The sequence below is a fragment of the Sinocyclocheilus grahami genome, unplaced genomic scaffold, assembly GCF_001515645.1.
Source record: "Sinocyclocheilus grahami isolate Dianchi unplaced genomic scaffold, SAMN03320097.WGS_v1.1 scaffold583.1, whole genome shotgun sequence".
Taxonomy (NCBI): domain Eukaryota; kingdom Metazoa; phylum Chordata; class Actinopteri; order Cypriniformes; family Cyprinidae; genus Sinocyclocheilus; species Sinocyclocheilus grahami.
In genome coordinates, this window is record NW_015505762.1 from 964,936 (window position 1) to 982,970 (window position 18,035).

General features: G+C 37.1%; 2 protein-coding genes across 2 annotated transcripts; both read left to right on the forward strand.

Annotated features, from left to right (window-relative positions):
* The first annotated feature begins 1,411 nt into the window (after nt 1-1,411).
* Nucleotides 1,412-6,383, forward strand: LOC107556923 (leucine-rich repeat, immunoglobulin-like domain and transmembrane domain-containing protein 3). Its single transcript, XM_016240179.1, has 5 exons — nt 1,412-1,565; nt 1,852-2,306; nt 4,396-4,701; nt 4,876-4,938; nt 5,153-6,383. Exons 1-5 carry the CDS (start codon nt 1,441-1,443, stop codon nt 5,599-5,601), a joined length of 1,398 nt encoding a protein of 465 aa, XP_016095665.1. The 5' UTR covers nt 1,412-1,440; the 3' UTR covers nt 5,602-6,383.
* An 864-nt stretch (nt 6,384-7,247) lies between these two features.
* LOC107556901 (glutamyl aminopeptidase-like) lies at nt 7,248-17,736 on the forward strand. Its single transcript, XM_016240145.1, has 19 exons — nt 7,248-8,664; nt 10,988-11,129; nt 11,353-11,484; nt 11,603-11,723; nt 11,892-12,046; nt 12,882-12,995; nt 13,115-13,249; nt 13,342-13,407; nt 13,781-13,782; nt 14,286-14,365; nt 14,472-14,608; nt 15,139-15,194; nt 15,380-15,530; nt 15,711-15,784; nt 16,081-16,185; nt 16,270-16,443; nt 16,870-17,010; nt 17,093-17,174; nt 17,279-17,736. Exons 1-19 carry the CDS (start codon nt 8,030-8,032, stop codon nt 17,432-17,434), a joined length of 2,658 nt encoding a protein of 885 aa, XP_016095631.1. The 5' UTR covers nt 7,248-8,029; the 3' UTR covers nt 17,435-17,736.
* Nucleotides 17,737-18,035: the final 299 nt, after the last annotated feature.

Below are 18,035 nucleotides of genomic sequence, written 5' to 3' on the forward strand. Positions count from 1 at the left end.
GCTGACGGTAAGTTAACCCTGCTTTCTAGAATACACCCCTGGTCAAAATGGTGTGCATGCAACGAAAACGTAAACATAACAGCTTTCACAAACCAATCACAAATGTTTTCCTGAAAGCATAATCTATTAAATGTAATTTAGACCACAAATAATGAAATATCATTAAATATCAAGGTTCTGTATAATTTGTTTTGTTTTATTAACGTGTAGCCTATAGTAATTGTATTATGTTATTAGGCAAAATGATGCTTTCATTGGAAGCATTTACAATTATATTTACATAATAGCATTTCCCTTTTTGAATTATGTATGTATATAATACACAAACTGTATTATACAGACATCAGTAGTATAATTCATTATATAAATTATTAAAAATATATATAACTTGCATTATAAAACTGACTTGAGATCAGTTAAATCATTAGACACTCATTTAGAGATTCAACTGATCAATTCAGACTAGTGACAAATTCTATTATATTTTATTACACCATAGATTGGTTTTAGAGGCATTTAAGTTGTCAGAGTTCCTTAAAGAATTCAATATACATCATATCTTTCTGGAAAATAAAAATGCATTTTCTTTGAAATTGACATTTATGAATCTAGAATTTTGCAAGAAAAAGTAATAAATTAATTATAAATTTAATATGAAAGGGTCTGCTTTCAAAAGAGTCAACAGAAAGCACAAGTTTCGACTGATACAAAAGTTTGGGGATCTTTTTTAAATAAAATTTGAAAAGTCAATCCAAAACAGAATTTTGAAATGTTTTGAAACCAACATTCTGAAAATTATGATGTAACAAAGACCAGTTTTCAAGAATCATGTGATTTGACACACAGGTTTGAAACAAGCTCCAAACCATTGATTAAAAACAAAAGAATCATGTTTTGAAACTTCATAAAGCAGACTTTCAAAAGGGCCCAGCTATATGTCAAATTATACAAATTACTCCGCTTCCACTTCCATTTGTGAAAGAAAACGATATATTTATAATTAAAGATGGAAAAATTAATACAATTGCAATCAAAGTGATAGATGTGCAAACTTGCATTGTGAAGTTTGCATTGCCTTGCAATTCTATTGAAAGTTTTGTGTTGCTATATCCAATTTGCTACTGTATCAGTGAATTATATAAGCTAAGCTTTATCAGCCACCCAGCACTATAGATACATATATTCTTTAAATTTAATTGAATTGATCTTCCACTGTACTTCTATTATTATTGTATAGCATCAGTACCAGGGCATGTCTCTCTTTACTACACTGACTATAGGTGTTGATCTGCTCCTCACCACAGTAATCTGAACTAATCCTTTTAGTGTTTGTCTTAATCTACGGCAGTATTTGGGAATGTCACAGTCCTGCTCAGACAGAGAGTGGTACTTCTTTCTTGGAACAGTAGTGTGTGAGATGCTTTATGTGTCTCTAAAGCGATGCATCCATTTCTGCATGCAGACCTTACTTTGTGCTTGGCTTTGGTGGTCTGTGCACAGAGTCCATCATGTCCGTCTCTGTGCACCTGTGTGCTCCATGGTCGCAGCAATGCCAAGGGATTCAGGTACAGTCATATGGGTTATCTGTAATCTTCTGTCTGGTTAAGTCTGTGCTCCTGGCTTCTTCCATCCACACACTCTCTCCTCCACTTTCTTGTTGTTTTGTTACTATTTTTCGCAGTGTGCCTTTAGTCAGGTCAGGTGTATTTGTAAGCTGTAGAGTTTTAACTGCACTGATACTATTGAAAATTTGAAAAATCAATACAGTATTGATACCCTATTTTTAAGGACTTTTCTATTTGTATATAACAATGTGATGGGCATTAAACATTAAATCTGTGTTTTCTTTAGAACTGTGCTCTGTAAAAACTCAGCCTTGACTGCCATTCCAGTAGATCTGCCAAGTGATGCAGTCAAGTTTCGTCTAGAGCGCACCTCTGTTTCCAGGATCTTCAGAGGTGCTTTCTCTGTCATGCCAGAACTGCTTTATTTGTGGCTTACATATAACTCCATCACTGTTCTTCATCCAAGGAGTTTCACAAACCTGTCTTTGCTTCATGAGTTACGACTGGATGGGAACCTCCTGTCCTCCTTCCCCTGGGAGGGACTCAGGGATGTGCCCCGCCTCCGAACACTTGGACTGCACAATAACCGCCTGGCACGAATCCCTCCCCTGGCTGTGCGTTACCTTGCCAATGTGACTTACCTGGACCTCTCGAGCAACAGGCTGAGCACCCTGCCCAACGATCTGACTGCTCTCTGGCCGTTCAGTGACAGCACTCAGACCCAGCGCTCAGTGGTTTTAGGTGAAACACCACACTGTAGATCATTTGTTAGGATGATATCTAAAATGAAGAAAGCAAATGTAAGTCACTGATAACTAGTTAACCTACTGCTCATCAGTGATCTAGATATAGCATATGCTACTGGCGACAATATGAGGTACTTTAAAGGGGTCGTATGATGCTGCTAAAAAGAACATTATTTGGTGTAATGAAATGTGTTTACGCGGTTTAAGGTTCAAAAAACATTATTTTCCACATACTGTACATTATTGTTTCTCCTCTATGCCCTGCCTTTCTGAAACGTGTTGATTTTTACAAAGCTCATCAGTCTGAAAAGCTTGGTGTGCTCTGATTGGCCAGCTATCCAGTGTGTTGTGATTGGCCGAATACCTCAAGCGTGTGACGGAAATGTTACGCCCCTTACCATATTGTGATGCCCCGTCCGGCCGGAGCGACGAGACAAAAACATTAAAACCCATTATAAACGAGGCATTTGTTGCATCCAGTGGGGACATAATTACGGATTATAATGACTTATACTGTCTTTTTACGCGTTGCGTTGCATCGAGCCACGTAAACATAAAACCATGTCTGCATTTGTGATCGGAGAAATGACAAACAATAAGTGCTACTCTACACTGCCCAAAACTCACGTTTGAATCATCAGTGGCAAATTCTTTAAATATGAAAACATACTTGCAGACTGTGTGTCAGAACATTGTACCAGGATCAGGTCCTCCATAAAATGCGCTGCACACATCTGAATATTTGGGGTTGAACTGTTCTGGAACAGTGTTGCAAATACAACTTAACCACTGATTTCTAGTCGTGTCCTCTTTTGGAAGGCCAAACAAAGTATTTTCGCTTTCACAATGAAACACACAGCACCTTCACAACATGGCGGCTGCGGTGGCAGCAACAATAAGGTTATGCCTTCTTTCTTTGCGTGAACATTTGGGCGGTGTTATGCAAATCTTCCCACATCGTGATGTAGACATGTGGGGGCGTGTCTAAACAAGGCGTTTTAGGAGGGCGTGGACCAGTCTTAACTTTTATAAAGAATATCTCTTTGGGTTTGAGACTTTAATCTTTGTAACTTTAGGGATCTTATCTATTCACGAACAGCTTGTAACACTCCAAAGAGAAAGGAAAACTTGAAATCGCATCATATGACCCCTTTAAATATACAGTGGGGTTCAAAGGTGTATCAACTAAGACTCGTATTTTGCAGTTTAATTTAAAAGTTTTTTTACAGTAAAACATTAGTATAATACTTAAAATCTTAAAAAATTAAAATAAAAAAAACTTTCAAATTTAGGTGTGTTGTATCTTATTCTTCAATATTTCTTTTAAACAGATTTGAACTATTTCTCATTTATTTTACATCATAATGTTTCTTTGTTTTTAACGTTTCCAATGTCCTAAAATCTTAATTTAAAGGAATAGTTCACACAAAATGAAGTTTTGTCATAATTTACTCATCCTCATGTTATTCCAACCTTGCCTTACTTACTTTCTTCTGAAGAATAGGAAGATATTTAAAAAAATATTGATAACTGGACATTTTCGGTGACCACCGACTTGCTTCTCAAAAAATATATTCTTTTATGTTCCACAAAAGAAAGAAAGTCATACAGTTTTGGGGTAAAAACTATCCCTTTTAACTAAATTTTGAATCCCAGATTTTCTGTGGTTTCTGACATGTGGATCCTGCTGTTTTTAGTGAGCCAATATAACAATTTAAAAATTGTAACATATAACAACCCAGTAAACACACCCTGATTGGCTCTCACAAAACTACTAGACAAATTGTTCACACACATGCACACACACACTGCCAAAGTCAGTGAAACCAAATTAAGTCATTAATGTCTCATGGCAATTAAATATTTACCCAACCTGACTGGTTCACACAGACACATACGTGATATCGAAGTGCGATCTGAGTCTTCAGCCTTTTGATGACTCACTGCGTTCCTCCAGTAGAAACCAAAGCCCTGTACTCTGATTAGTCCATTAATGCTGGAGAGAACAGCTTATGTAATCAGTGCACACCTCTTTAGACCCAGTGTGTCATCACCCTTTCTCACCCATTTCATCCCTTCCGCAGGTCTTCAGGACAACCCCTGGGTGTGTGACTGTAGGCTTTCCACTTTGCTTGACATTAGTAAAGCCCCAGAAACTTCTCTAGTCCTGTTGGATCGATTCCTGACCTGTAGTGAACCACCGGATTTTGCTGGAGTTCCCTTTCAGAGCGTGGAGCTCACTCGCTGCCGCAGGCCCTATGTGGTGACCTCTGCCACCAAGATCACAGCTCTACTAGGTAGCAATGTCCTACTTCGCTGTGAAGCTACAGGACACCCGACCCCAACACTAATGTGGATCAAATCTGCTATACCCAACCTTTATAAACAAGGTATCTTCTTATATACTCATGTGGCATATTTTCATACACACCAGTGTTGTTATTGTTAACTAAAATTATTATTTAAAAAAAATATGTAAAAATAAATACATTTAAAAATTACTGATAATTTCACTGATAATATCAGAATTCTGGTCTCCAGTGTATATGTTCCTTTATTTTAAGGTTGTTGTAAGCAGATGCAAAGCCGCATGGACACTGAAAGATTGCCCAGAAAACTTTCTGGCTGTAAGTAACCATTAGAAATGTGTACACTTAAAATAATTAACTTTTTAGTTGTAGTCTACTTGGTTTTAAACCTTTGTGTTTAAATATTATCTTACAAAGCACACTGGTGCAAATGTTTGACAAATTTATGAGTTAGTAAACTGTCACGTAAGTGAGTGTTCTCTTCATTCATTTGATTTAATGTCTGATCACATAATCACTTCACTGCCTGCAGATATACAAGAATCTCCACGTGTGGGAATCCGCTGGTCAGCAGTCAGTCTGAATGGAATATCGTATAGCGATGCAGGGGAGTACCAGTGTAGAGCACAAAACATGGCAGGTATTTCAGAGGCCATTGTCAGTCTGAATGTGGTTGGGGTAGTGGCTGAATATGCAGACTCCAAAAACTCTGACCAACAGCAAACAGCTGCAAAATCAAACAATACGAAGAGGAAACCTAACCAGAAATCTAAGGCAATACCTTCTTTGTTACCTCGAAACATGACTAGACCACTCTCCCCTCCAAAGAGAGTCATGAAAATCCCCAAAGCCAGCAGGGACAAAATGAAAAGAGACCGGACAGCTGTACAGAACCTACCACAGAGACACTTTTTGATCGCTTCTGAAAATCCACTGCAAAGAAGACAAAAACCTCATGTCTCCATGTCAATTCACACCTGACACATTCAAATTATATATACATAATTTCAGGAAGTTTCTTTTTTCACACGAATGACCATAACCTTGTGTACATCTCCTCAACTGAGGTTATTTTTTATTATTTACTCAGCTATGACCACCAGATGACAGCTCTGAGCTAAAGACACTTTAAGACAAAAGGAGCTAGTGAACTGAAATTGTACTTTTGAAAAGTGTCAAAATTGATGTTCCCTCACATGAACCACTAGTCATATCAGTAGTCTAATAAAAGTCACATACAGTACAACAGTAGTAGGCTTAAAGATGACCTATATACAGTATTTACAGGCTACATCAAGCATAACAGAAAATGAATGCTTTATAAAAATGTCTCTTTTGTAATGTGTGGCTGGCCATTTATGGTCTGGTCACAGTAAGGGCCAAAAAAGGGCCAAGATGACCATTTTGCTGACCTAAGTTCTTCTGCTAGGGTGTTTATAATGAGTCAAATGGAGTGATGAAATTCAGTGAGCGATTATTCTTCTTAACAACTGTAACAGCTTCCATGTTTCTTTTATCATACACCCAGATAAAACATTTACAGTACCATTGTTACCACTCCTTATTATTTTACATTCACCAGAAAGGTTTCGCACAAACATGATAACAAATGATTTATGATTATGATAACTAATTAAGTTGATGATAACTGATTTAACTAAGTCTTTCATATCTACATTGCAGCACTCCTATAAAAAATCCTGATTGCTCCTGTAAAATATTACACCATATTCATGTTGAGAAACTCATGATGTGGGTTTATTAAGAATTAGCCGTGAGAAGCCCCAAAATGGTTTTCAAACTCACACCTGATTGTCATCACACTAAATAGTAACATCTATAGCTCAAATTATCAAAACATAATTATCCAAATTTTTACTTTAAATTTAATGAATCCACTTCGATGTAACATACACACATTGAAGAGGATTCTGTAAAGACATGCAGTAAATTATTCCAGTAAGTCTTTATGGATCCATGTGCTTTAGATGAGAGTCACAGATTTTAGGGCAGATTATTCTAAAGAACAGATGCCAAAGTTGGCCTGACATGCCCTATGACAAAAAGGGGGAAAAAACATGGCATAGAAGCATATTATTATTTCTAATTTATGGGGGGTTTTTTTGCTTTGAAATGTGGAGAAGTTAATTTTATTTTAATATATATACATTTTAATAAAATATGGTTGGATTTAACGGAACATTATACTTTCAGCCCAATGCCCTCAATCAAGTTTGATTTTTGGCCCTTCATACACTGAAAAAAAGGTGTGTACACCAGATCCATATAGGATTTACTTTGAAACAATTTTCACTCAGGAATTGCTAGTACATTTCACAAATAATTAGAAAGAAATGACAAGTGACAAGTTGAATTAACAATACATTTTGAAGTAGAAAGACAATACTCCAATAATCTTTTTTTTATTTCATAAATAATTTTTTTACAGAGTAAAACGTTTTGGCACCTCTATTCCAAAGGATTTACAAACACTTTCCTTGCTGTATGTGTATAGATGTTTAAAAAATATTAACCTGAGCTTTAAAGACTCTATAAATAGATAGATCAGACCTCTATTATAATCAGTTGTGTTGAATAAATAAAACTGCATTGAGGAAGAAAACGTGCATGTGATCTAAAGTTGTTGTATTTGGATCTCTCTATTCAAAGTCTCTGATCACAACATTTGTCACTTTAAAAATAAGATGTTGTGTTTAAAGCTCCACTTAAAGCTGCTGTAGCCTTTAATGTCTGACAAAATTGTTCATAATTTAAAGTTTCAGTCCAGGATATAATTTCTTTAGCCACTTAAATCTGCGACAGTTTTGTAACATTCCCTAGATCTCTCCCATAAGCCCCTTCCTCTCCTCATAGTAACTCCTTCCATTTTTACTCTGCTTTTCTATGCCTCCCTCCCCCACGCTTCTCTCTCTGATGCTTGTTTGTGATCATTCCTCTTTGACTGCTGATTAACATATTTAGATTTATGTTTAACTGAAGGGCGGTACAAATTCAGCCCCTCTACCCTAAGTATCACCTCTGTCAGCATGAGATTTGTTGAGTGAGGACTTGCCACACTACAGCTTAAGGATCACCCCCGTTTTGACAACCGCGTGGCCATGACCTTACAGAGATCAGAGCAATTTTTTAGACTGTGGTGAAATTTAACCTCCTCCTGCTTTAACCTCTGTGCCTCCCACAGGCTGCCCTGCGTGAGTGTGTGCGGGTCTGCATATGTCCACACATTTGGGAAACCAGACACAGCTGTTTTCTCACTTTGGAGGCAAAAGGAAGTGTAAGGATAGAGTGTGTGTGTGTGTGTGTCTGGGTTCACAGGGAGAGAGTGTTCTGACTTTCTGAACTTTGAGTGTTTGTACACATTCTGACTCTCTGCATTTGACGGCTCGCCATGGAAAGCCTGGAGTTCGAAAAGAAGGAAAAGCGGTACTTTATCCGAGGCAAGCATGCTGCTATCATCTGCGCCGTCATCATCGTGACAGGTGTTGCTGTGGGGCTCGGAGTTGGTTTGAGCCAGAAGACCTCCTCATCCGAAGAGGAACCCAAACCAACACCATTACCCACAACACCATTACCTACAATGCCGCCCGATGACCAGGGTCCCTGTAAACCATCCGACAACACAAATGGTGGCTGGAACAACTTCCGCTTACCTGACTACATGGTACCTTTCCATTATGACCTGCACCTGGAGCCTGACCTCGACACAGACATCTACACTGGGAGCGTGTCCATCCATCTGACCCTGACACAGCCCAGTCAGCACCTGTGGCTCCACATTAGAGAGACTTTTGTCACCGCGGTGCCCTCTCTGCAGCGCAGCGGCCCATCCGGCTTGACCTCCGTCCGGGTGAAGGAATGCTTTGAGTACAAGCCGCAGGAGTATGTGGTGGTGGAGGCGGCCGAGCAGCTGAGTGTCACTGGCCCAGACGAGCACTACATCCTCACTCTACACTTCCAGGGCTGGCTCAACGGCTCTCTGGTTGGTTTCTACAGGACCACATATCAGGAGAATGAAGTTACCAAGTAAGCGTCAAGACATCTATATTGTAGAAATTAATTTTTGGTATGTAATTAGTCAGTATGCACAATAAGAGGTGTGAAAAGTACTAAGAAATTATACTTGAAAGTGCGTGTACTGTCACAATGATTACTGAACTATATATATATATATAAAGCATCGACATTTTATAGTATGTTTAAATAGACACACTACCATTTGGTTAGATTTTTAAAAAAAGTCTCTTATGCTTACCAAGGCATTTATTTGATCAAAAATACAGTACAAACATAATATTGACTTTAAAATACTGTTTCTATATTAATATATGTTTTATTCCTATGATGGCAAAGCATCATTACTCCAGTGTCACATGATCCTTCAGAAACCATAAGCTAATTTGATGCTCAAGAAACATTTCTTAATATTACCAGTGTTGAAAACGGTGGTGCTTAGTACTTTTGTGGATATTATAAATGTCTTTAATAGTTTTATTTAATATGGATGCATTAAATTAATCAAAAGTAAAGTAATTTCTTAACAACAACAAAAGTTGTAAAAAAAACTTACTGACCCCAAACTTTGCACAGTAGTGTAGTTATTTATTACAATGATCACTGAGTCAAGATTGTCCATCTTTGTCTCTGTCCAATGATTCTTCTTTAAGCTGATTGATCAAAATTATTTCCAAATATAGTTTACACTGAAATGGATGTCATTGGCTGTAAAAGTAAATTTAATTTGACCATAATTGTAAGCTCAGTAAAACTGACAAAATGAGGACAGATTTAGGTTGTGATGACATGCAAAAATGGTTGGCATTTTGAAGGTCTAAAAGAAATTTACTAAAAAAAGTATCATTTCCTCAATATAAAACAATTATTATAGTAATCAGTTTTAGCACTACTCAAGTAAGGTACAAAATCCACAAATGATTCATGCGTATAGTAATAAATTACCGTTATTACATTATTTTACAACCCTGCCCAGTGTTTAATAGATGACCTGATGAGATGTGGTGTTGTTTTTTTGCTATAATAACTAGGCACTCAGATACGTTTGTTACAGTTCCAGAGCTTCCCATCCATTACCAATTCAGGGCCATCAGGCAACACCAAATAGTAAACTCTTTATCAGGACAATCATCACTCTTGTACTACAAAACTTTGTTGCCCTAAACTTTAGGTGACCTGGCCTGATTACAAATATGTTGACCGCTATGACTAGTAGACATTATCTATCTGAACTACAAGTGACCTTTTACGGTTGCACTGATAATTTCAGATATTAACCAAGTTATTTTACTGTATCAGAGGATAAACTTCCCAAAATGTACTTGATGTTTGGCTTCAACAGTCAGAACTCACTAATGCAAATGACCTTTTACCATATTACAGCATGTCCCAGAAATGTCTTGCCTTAGTCTTTTTATCTCAATTTTCAAACCATTACAGCTTAGCTCCTCTGATTTGACAGGGAACAGATTACACAGGACTGAATGTAGCCCACAGTTTGAATAAGATGATCTGAGACATCTGCTCCACAGAGAAATGAATTATAGTCTCTGAGGGAGATATCAAAATAGTGGAAAATCCCAATGAGATTACAATGTTAAGTATTTAACAATGCTACGCTTCTATGTTTATTTTCAGAGCTTGAGTATTGCCAAGCTGTTCCCTTATATTTCTCTAAGTGCAACTGTTTGTTATGCAACATACTCAAACGCACTCCCTAGGATGTAGTATTGTTGTTGATGTGGGATACTAGCCATTGATGGGGTCATTATATATTATCTGATTTGGGAATGGTGTGAAATTTTAACAAATGTACTGAACTGACATGTACCTTCATTTCTTGGAACAAAAGCTGAGAGGTGCCAAGAATGAGAGGTCTACATCTGCTAAAGCTTATTTATTCATGAAGTAACATGGTTTTAAGCTCTGTTATTGCTATATTCTGTTGTGTTTCAGGTTCAGATCTGAGAAAAGCTAACAGCTAAACAAGCGCACAATATTATATATCACATATGATTAACAAATGAGTCTTTATTATCCATGATGAATTGCAAGAACTATGACTCACACCACATAGGAATAGATTCTGTTTATCAATGTAATTTTTAAATTAGCCTACATTATACTTTGTTTTAAAGCACTTGGACAAAATTTCAGAGGCCACCAAAATCAATTTTGTTGCACACACATAGAACTGACAGTGAGTTTAATTTAGTTGTAATCAAACTTGATTAGATGTTAATGAAAATGTGGTTGGACTTTCCCCACATGAGGTTACTGAGGTAAACGTAAACCACTAGTTGAGTTTTATGAACCCCTCTCTGATCTTTTACAGGAAAATCGCTGCAACAGACCATGAACCCACTGACGCTCGTAAATCTTTTCCCTGTTTTGATGAGCCCAACAAAAAGGCCACCTACACAATCTCCATCACCCATGGCAGTGCTTATGAAGCACTGTCCAACATGCCTGTGGAGGTACGTTCCCTTACTGCTTGAGCCTTCAAAACAATTACTGAAGGTTTCAAAGTATAGCTTAAACTTTTAAACCAAGTCTTGAACCATCAGTCTGCTTGTATGTTATGCGTTATGTGTGGTTTTCCTTACAGCTCTGGTAAATGAGGTCTGGTTGCATTCATATGCTTGCTTTCTATTCAGTTGATAGATAGTTAACTGTAACTCCTAAAACTCTCTTTCACAGAACATAGAAAAAGTGTCGGACCAAAAGACAAAAACATCCTTTAAAAAATCAGTAAAGATGAGTACCTATCTGGTATGTTTTGCGGTTCACCAGTTCCACTATGTAGAGCGGACCTCAAAAAGAAATATACCAGTAAGCACTTTTTTCAATATTTGTTCTACTGAATCCAGAATTTGCTTAAATAGTTCCTGACAATCAGTATAATCAGTATCATGGATTTTCATTATTAATCTCCTCTCCCTTCTGACAGTTGCGGATCTATGCTCAGCCTTTGCAGATCTCAACCGCTGAATATGCTGCAAATGTCACCAAGATTATATTTGATTACTTTGAGGAGTATTTTGACATGGAATATTCTATAGAGAAACTTGGTAAATTAGCAGACACTCTTTTTGTCATCGACCCTTATACAATGTGAAGCAGCTGTACACATCATGATCTCATAAAAAAAGACACTGATTCATCTTATTAACTGATTCATATCTTGTCTATCTATGCAATGATTATTGTGGCAAAAGAACATTCTGTCTCTGTTGCAGATAAGATAGCAATCCCAGACTTTGGGACAGGAGCGATGGAGAACTGGGGCTTGATCACTTACAGAGAAACCAACCTGCTGTTCGATGAGAACGAGTCCTCCTCAATCAACAAACAGCGAGTGGCCAGTGTCATTGCGCATGAGCTTGTTCACCAGGTTGCTAACCTTATCACACATCTGATTAGTGAATAAGGAAAAGTTATGACTTTTTAATCTCCTGTACTATATCCAGACTGCAGCTTAGATATCATTCATAGCATGCAGCAGTGCTTGAAAGCACACTACAGGTGCTCTGTCCAGGACACTACGCAGAGCGAGGACAATCGAGTATAGTACATCATCAGCCACACATCAGAAACAAATTGGCAGAACACCCTGTGCTGAGCATGCATCTCATTTTACTGTTTCCTGTAGCATACAATCAAAGAGGGTGAATGTGTCAGATCCATTTACAGTAACAAGGCCGACAGAGAAAAATATGATTACCATAAAGATTATTATCACAGTTACATATTACACTCTCTCAGAAGCATCCAATACATGTTTTCGGGGTAATCACTGCAGTCACATTGCACACTGATAAGATTATCTATTTATGGCTAGGTCCAAGGTTGCTGGACACAGTTTGAATCCAAAAAAACAATCTGAAGTTACACAGGGCTAAAAATATTACATGATAATATAACAGAATTGTAGAAAACTTTTATAGATGGTCTAAAATCAGGATGTAATTAGGTCATTTGTAACTGCTTTCCTTGTAAAGACATTCACATGCTACTGATGCTGCCAACTTTGGTTGCATAGTTCATATATTGAACTCTTTTATTTATTATATATATATATATATTATAGTACAAAATGTACAAATGCCTTTTTCCTAGACTGAACACGTTTTATGAAAGGAACAATATACTGGAACAGTATAGGGCTGAATAAGCATGAGGTATTTGGGGTCTACCGTTTAAGGTACTGTTTTGTCTTTAATTTGCAGTGGTTTGGAAATATTGTGACTATGGACTGGTGGGACGACCTGTGGTTGAACGAGGGCTTTGCCAGCTTTTTTGAGTATGTGGGAGTGGAAGAAGCCGAGCCTGACTGGGGAATGGTAAGCACATACCCGAATCATTCAAATATATTCCTAAATAGGCAATATCTCTCTGAAACCATTCAGTTACATTGAGACTGGATGTCATGTTTATGCCAATTGATCTTGTGTGTTTTCAGAGGGACATCATGCTTATCAATGATGTATTTCCTGTCATGGTTGATGATGCTCTTCTCTCATCCCATCCTATTATCGTGGATGTGTCCAGCCCTGCTGAGATCACATCTGTGTTTGATGCAATCTCATATAACAAGGTATGGTTAAGTCAGTGATGCTTGACCTAGTGTTGTTAATCTGTCAACTCTATTGGCTATGAATTGATAATTGTGATGTCATTCTATTGTAGGGCGCTTCTATTTTACGAATGCTGGAGGACTTGCTTGGCCGTGACACATTTAGGGATGGATGTCGAGTAAGACGCATTGCTTTTTACATATACAGTGGGGCAAAAAAGTATTTAGTCAGCCACCAATTGTGCAAGTTCTCCCACTTAGACCATGAACCAAATAGGCCCAACATTTTGCAAAAAAAAAAAAATTACATAAATGACATGCACACATTAGGAAAATGCATATATTGTATTAGCCATACTGAATTTGCACCAAAATACTGTTTAATCAAATGCACAGCCTTTGACATCAAGAACGAAACGTCTTTTTTTTTAAAGTAGATAAGTAGATTATATGGTTGGTTTATCCTTACTGTCTGCAACAAGAACAGATCTGAAACCCATCTTTCAGTAACTGCCCACCAGTTGAAAAGCACTGCTCTGGTATCCTTTAAAGGGGTCATATGATGCTATTTTAAAGATCATTATTTTGTGTATTTGGTGTTACAGAATATGTTGACATGCTTTAATGTTCAAAAAACACATTATTTTTCAAATACTGTACATTATTGTAGGTCCTCTATGCCCCGCCTCTCTCAAGCCTTATTTCTTTGCGTGCACATTTGGGCGGCATTATACTAATATGTCCACATAGTGACGTAGACATGTGGGGGCGGGTTAGAACGAGGCATTTTAGGTAGGCGTGGTTGACTCTTAACTTTTATAAAGAATGTCTCTTTCGATTTGAGACTTTAGTCTTTGCAACTTTACAGATCTTCTTTATGCACCAAGAGCTTGTAACACTCCAAAGAGAAAGGAAATCTAACCCTAAGCTCTACAACATGAGCACAAATAATAATTCCCCTGATTATTCTTCACAGGAAGGAACACAGATAATGAACTGAACTCTGAACTCTGATTCTTATTTAGTTCACTGAGATGTTTTAACTCTTGTCCCACAGCTACAAATGGACCATTCCTGTGAAATGGAGCACACTTGACTCCAAAAATGCTTCTTTCCAGTTTGACAAGGGAGACACAGGTGAACAAGATGCTCAGTTCTTTTTTTTTTTTTTTTTTAGTATTTAGGAATAGGTTATTTTTCTGTTCTGCTGTGTAATTTCTGTCATTGGCCTGTGTTTAATTAGAGGTAGTAATTGCTGGATACTCCCCTGCTACCGATGGTCTCATCAAAGTCAACAAAGACCACATGGGCTTTTACCGAGTAAATCACCGTGACCATGTGTGGAGCGCTATTGCCGAGCAACTCTCTGTAAATCATCAGGTATTATTATTCATATTCATTTCTCTGTCAGAACTAAGTAACAGAACTTTAGCTACAAAAAAAGAAAATAATCCTAAAATGTATATCACTCCTACTGATAATCTATTATCTATTAATATTATCTATCTATTAATTATTTTATAATCTTACCTGTAATGCAGAGCCAGAGCCTCCGTACTGTGTGCTTCCATTGAAATCACTGTTGAATCGTTGAATCACCTTTCTCGCTTTATGCTGACGCTGCATGTATTCCGCTGTGAAAAACAGATATAAAGATACAGATGCAATATATTAAAAGATATACTGAAACGTTATAGAATTGTATTGGGGTTGTGCTAATTACGTTTGGGGTTTGAATTAAATGACAGTTACCACGGACGACAGAGGGATATCGAGATTGACCAATCAGGAATAAATATTTGATAAAAAAAATAATTTAAAAAAAGAGAGAGACTGACCAATCAGGATCAGGTATTGCAAAGAGCTGTGTAATAAAACATAATAACCCACATAATGCTTATCTTTTTCAGGTGTATGATGCAACTGACCGAAGCAGCTACATTGATGATGTATTTGCATTTGGACGGTGAGTTAGTACAAACATCTTCCAGCTGCAGAAAGCTTATGCTTTCAATCTTGACTTGATGACAGGCAAAAAAATAAATTTGAACTTATTTTTCATAGCACAGCTTATTATGGTTATAGTGGAGGACATAAAGCAAGGATGATAACATCATGCTTAAAGTCCTGCCTTTTGTTTTGTATTAACAGGGCAGATATTGTCGATTATGGACATGCCTTCAACTTAACAAGATATCTGGCCAATGAAACTGAGTATATTGTGTGGGATAGAGTATCTACTTCTATCTCCTATGTGAGCGACATGTTGGCTGATGATACAGCGCTGTACCCCAAATTCCAGGTTGGATCCCAAAGTATTCATTATACCTTATAAATAATCCATTTTATAAAAAAATCATGTACAATGTTAAATGTGAGATTTACAGCTGATATTCTTTATATAAATGTTAGCCAGAACCAGAAGTTCCCATTTTATATTTTCTGTTACTCAAATGGTCTGTTTCACGTCATCTCTGTTTAGAAACTCTTCAGTGACCATGTGCAGAAGATATCCAAAGAGCTTGGGTGGAATGATGAGGGGACACAAACACAGCGGTGAGAAAATGTTTTTTGGCAGAAATAACTAGAAAAGATTTTCTACAGCAGGCCAAGGATACATTCTTGAATTTATCATTCCTGTAAACCAGATACCTCGGTTTTAAAATGTTGCATATATATATATATATATATATATATACACACACACACATGTGCTGAATAGTTTGCACGTGTGTCCCCACTAAAAATTTCTATTAATTTAATTTAAAAAATCATAACAATTTGATAAAAAAGTTAAATGGAAAAACTTGGATATTGTAGTATTTTTACTATTGTTGTTTTTTCATGTACAGGCTGCTGAGAGAGACAGTTTTGGGCATTGCATGTCAGATGGGTGACCAGGAAGCTCTCGACCAAGCCTATGACATTTTCAGTAAATGGATCGATGGAACAGTTAGGTAATTACATTCATACATAAATACCTCCAGTGGTCCAATCAGAATGTGTGTAATAAAGAAGCTCTTTATCTGATTGGGGAGCAGCAGTGTGGCTGTCAATTTACGGTTGCTGGTGTACCGATATGGAATGAAGAAGTCAGCATCAGTCCAGAGCTGGGAAATCATGTTCCGCAAGTATGTCTCTGCCACTCTTGCCCAGGAGAAAGACAAGCTGCTCTATGGCCTGGCTTCAGTAGAAGATATCACTCTCCTTCATAGGTAAACTCCCTCTTCCCAGAGCAGAGTTGTCGGATTGAAATGACAGTTCACCAATCAACAAAATGGATAAAACCAAGTTTCCACATTCTTCTTTTTTTTCTGCATGATATATCGATTTATCTTTTTTGATAATTCATTATTCTCAGATATACAGCACAATACAAAAGAAAAGACTCGTCTATAGATACTGATACTGCTTCAGATGCTCTCACTAACAAGAACACTTGACTAACTAATAGCCTAATAATGTATAAAAATACAAATTAAAAATTTATTTCTGCTCCTCATTTGAAATTTAGCATGCTTACACTACTATTTGTAGTTGCTTTGGATAAAAGGGTCTGCTAAATGAATAAACCTCTTTGTTGAAGTAAACTAGCACTCAATTATTAATTCATTTATTCAAATGTCTTGCTTTTGTAACAGGTTGCTTGAAGCTGCTAAAAATGAAAGCATTGTGAGGAGTCAAGATGTTTTTACTTTAGTGCAGTATGTATCTCGAAACCCACTTGGCAAAACCATGGCCTGGGACTGGGTCACGCTCAACTGGGATTACCTAGTTAACAGGTTAGTTCATCTAACAGTTGAAAGAAAATCAGCCTTCCCTTTGAGAATAACAGTGGTATATATGATGTCATGTCTGTTTTAGATATACCATTAATGACAGAAACTTGGGCCGCCTGCCCTCCATAATTACTAGTACATACAACACTGATATGCAGCTGTGGAAGGTGAGAAACAAAGGCTGTGTTCGGAACTTACTACTTGCTTTTGCCTTTATAATATGCTTTTGTGTACAATGTTTTAACTTTAACATATGTTGGTCTCTTTTTAGATGGAGCACTTTTTTGCACTTCATCCGAATGCAGGAGCAGGTGAGATGCCCAGAAAGCAGGCAATAGAGACTGTGAAGAACAACATTGAATGGATGAAACAGAACCTGGATGAGATCCGTGTCTGGCTGGACAACAATGTGGTGCTGGAGAACTAGTGCTGTAATGGGCCAGCATCAGAACAATTTTTACACCCCCACTAAATTTGTTTTCACAAGTCAATGAATTGCTCAGGGCAGCTTGAAAAAAATCATTTTTAGTTAAGAGCCACAATCAAAAACACTCTCATTACAAAATAGTCTTGAATTCTGTTGGCATGACAGTTAAATTAACAAATATTCTCTTTGGAACTAGGCATTACACATTTTTAGACACTACATTCTTTATTGAATGTGTTGATTATACATTATAGTAATTATTTGTAAAATGTGTAAATGTGAAATAAATGTCTTAAAGGATGCTTACATTCTTCACACGTGTTATGACACATTTTTCAGGTACTTCAATAAAAGAATGTTCTCAAAATATTGTTGTTTTTTCATAAAAGACTAAGGGCTGGAATACACCACATAACTGCATTTGCACAGATTTTTGCCTCAATTTGGACAAGTTTTCAAAGTCAATTTGCATATTTTGAGCAGTCAGAAATGACAGATTTCTCTAAATATTATGTAGTATATGACAGGCAGTTTTTTTTAGCTTCAGACTTTGATTCTGTTCACTCAGAAGATATCAAACGTGTTGACATGACATGTAGCC

Excerpts from the sequence above, each read along its gene's own strand:
- LOC107556923 (XM_016240179.1), top strand. The coding sequence starts at position 1,441 with ATGCATCCATTTCTGCATGCAGACCTTACTTTGTGCTTGGCTTTGGTG. Across the intron at positions 4,702-4,875 it reads ACCCAACCTTTATAAACAAG|GTTGTTGTAAGCAGATGCAA; the intron begins GTATCTTCTTAT and ends CTTTATTTTAAG. Across the intron at positions 4,939-5,152 it reads GCCCAGAAAACTTTCTGGCT|ATATACAAGAATCTCCACGT; the intron begins GTAAGTAACCAT and ends CACTGCCTGCAG.
- LOC107556901 (XM_016240145.1), top strand. The coding sequence starts at position 8,030 with ATGGAAAGCCTGGAGTTCGAAAAGAAGGAAAAGCGGTACTTTATCCGA. Across the intron at positions 14,609-15,138 it reads AACTCTCTGTAAATCATCAG|GTGTATGATGCAACTGACCG; the intron begins GTATTATTATTC and ends TATCTTTTTCAG. Across the intron at positions 15,531-15,710 it reads CGCTGTACCCCAAATTCCAG|AAACTCTTCAGTGACCATGT; the intron begins GTTGGATCCCAA and ends ATCTCTGTTTAG.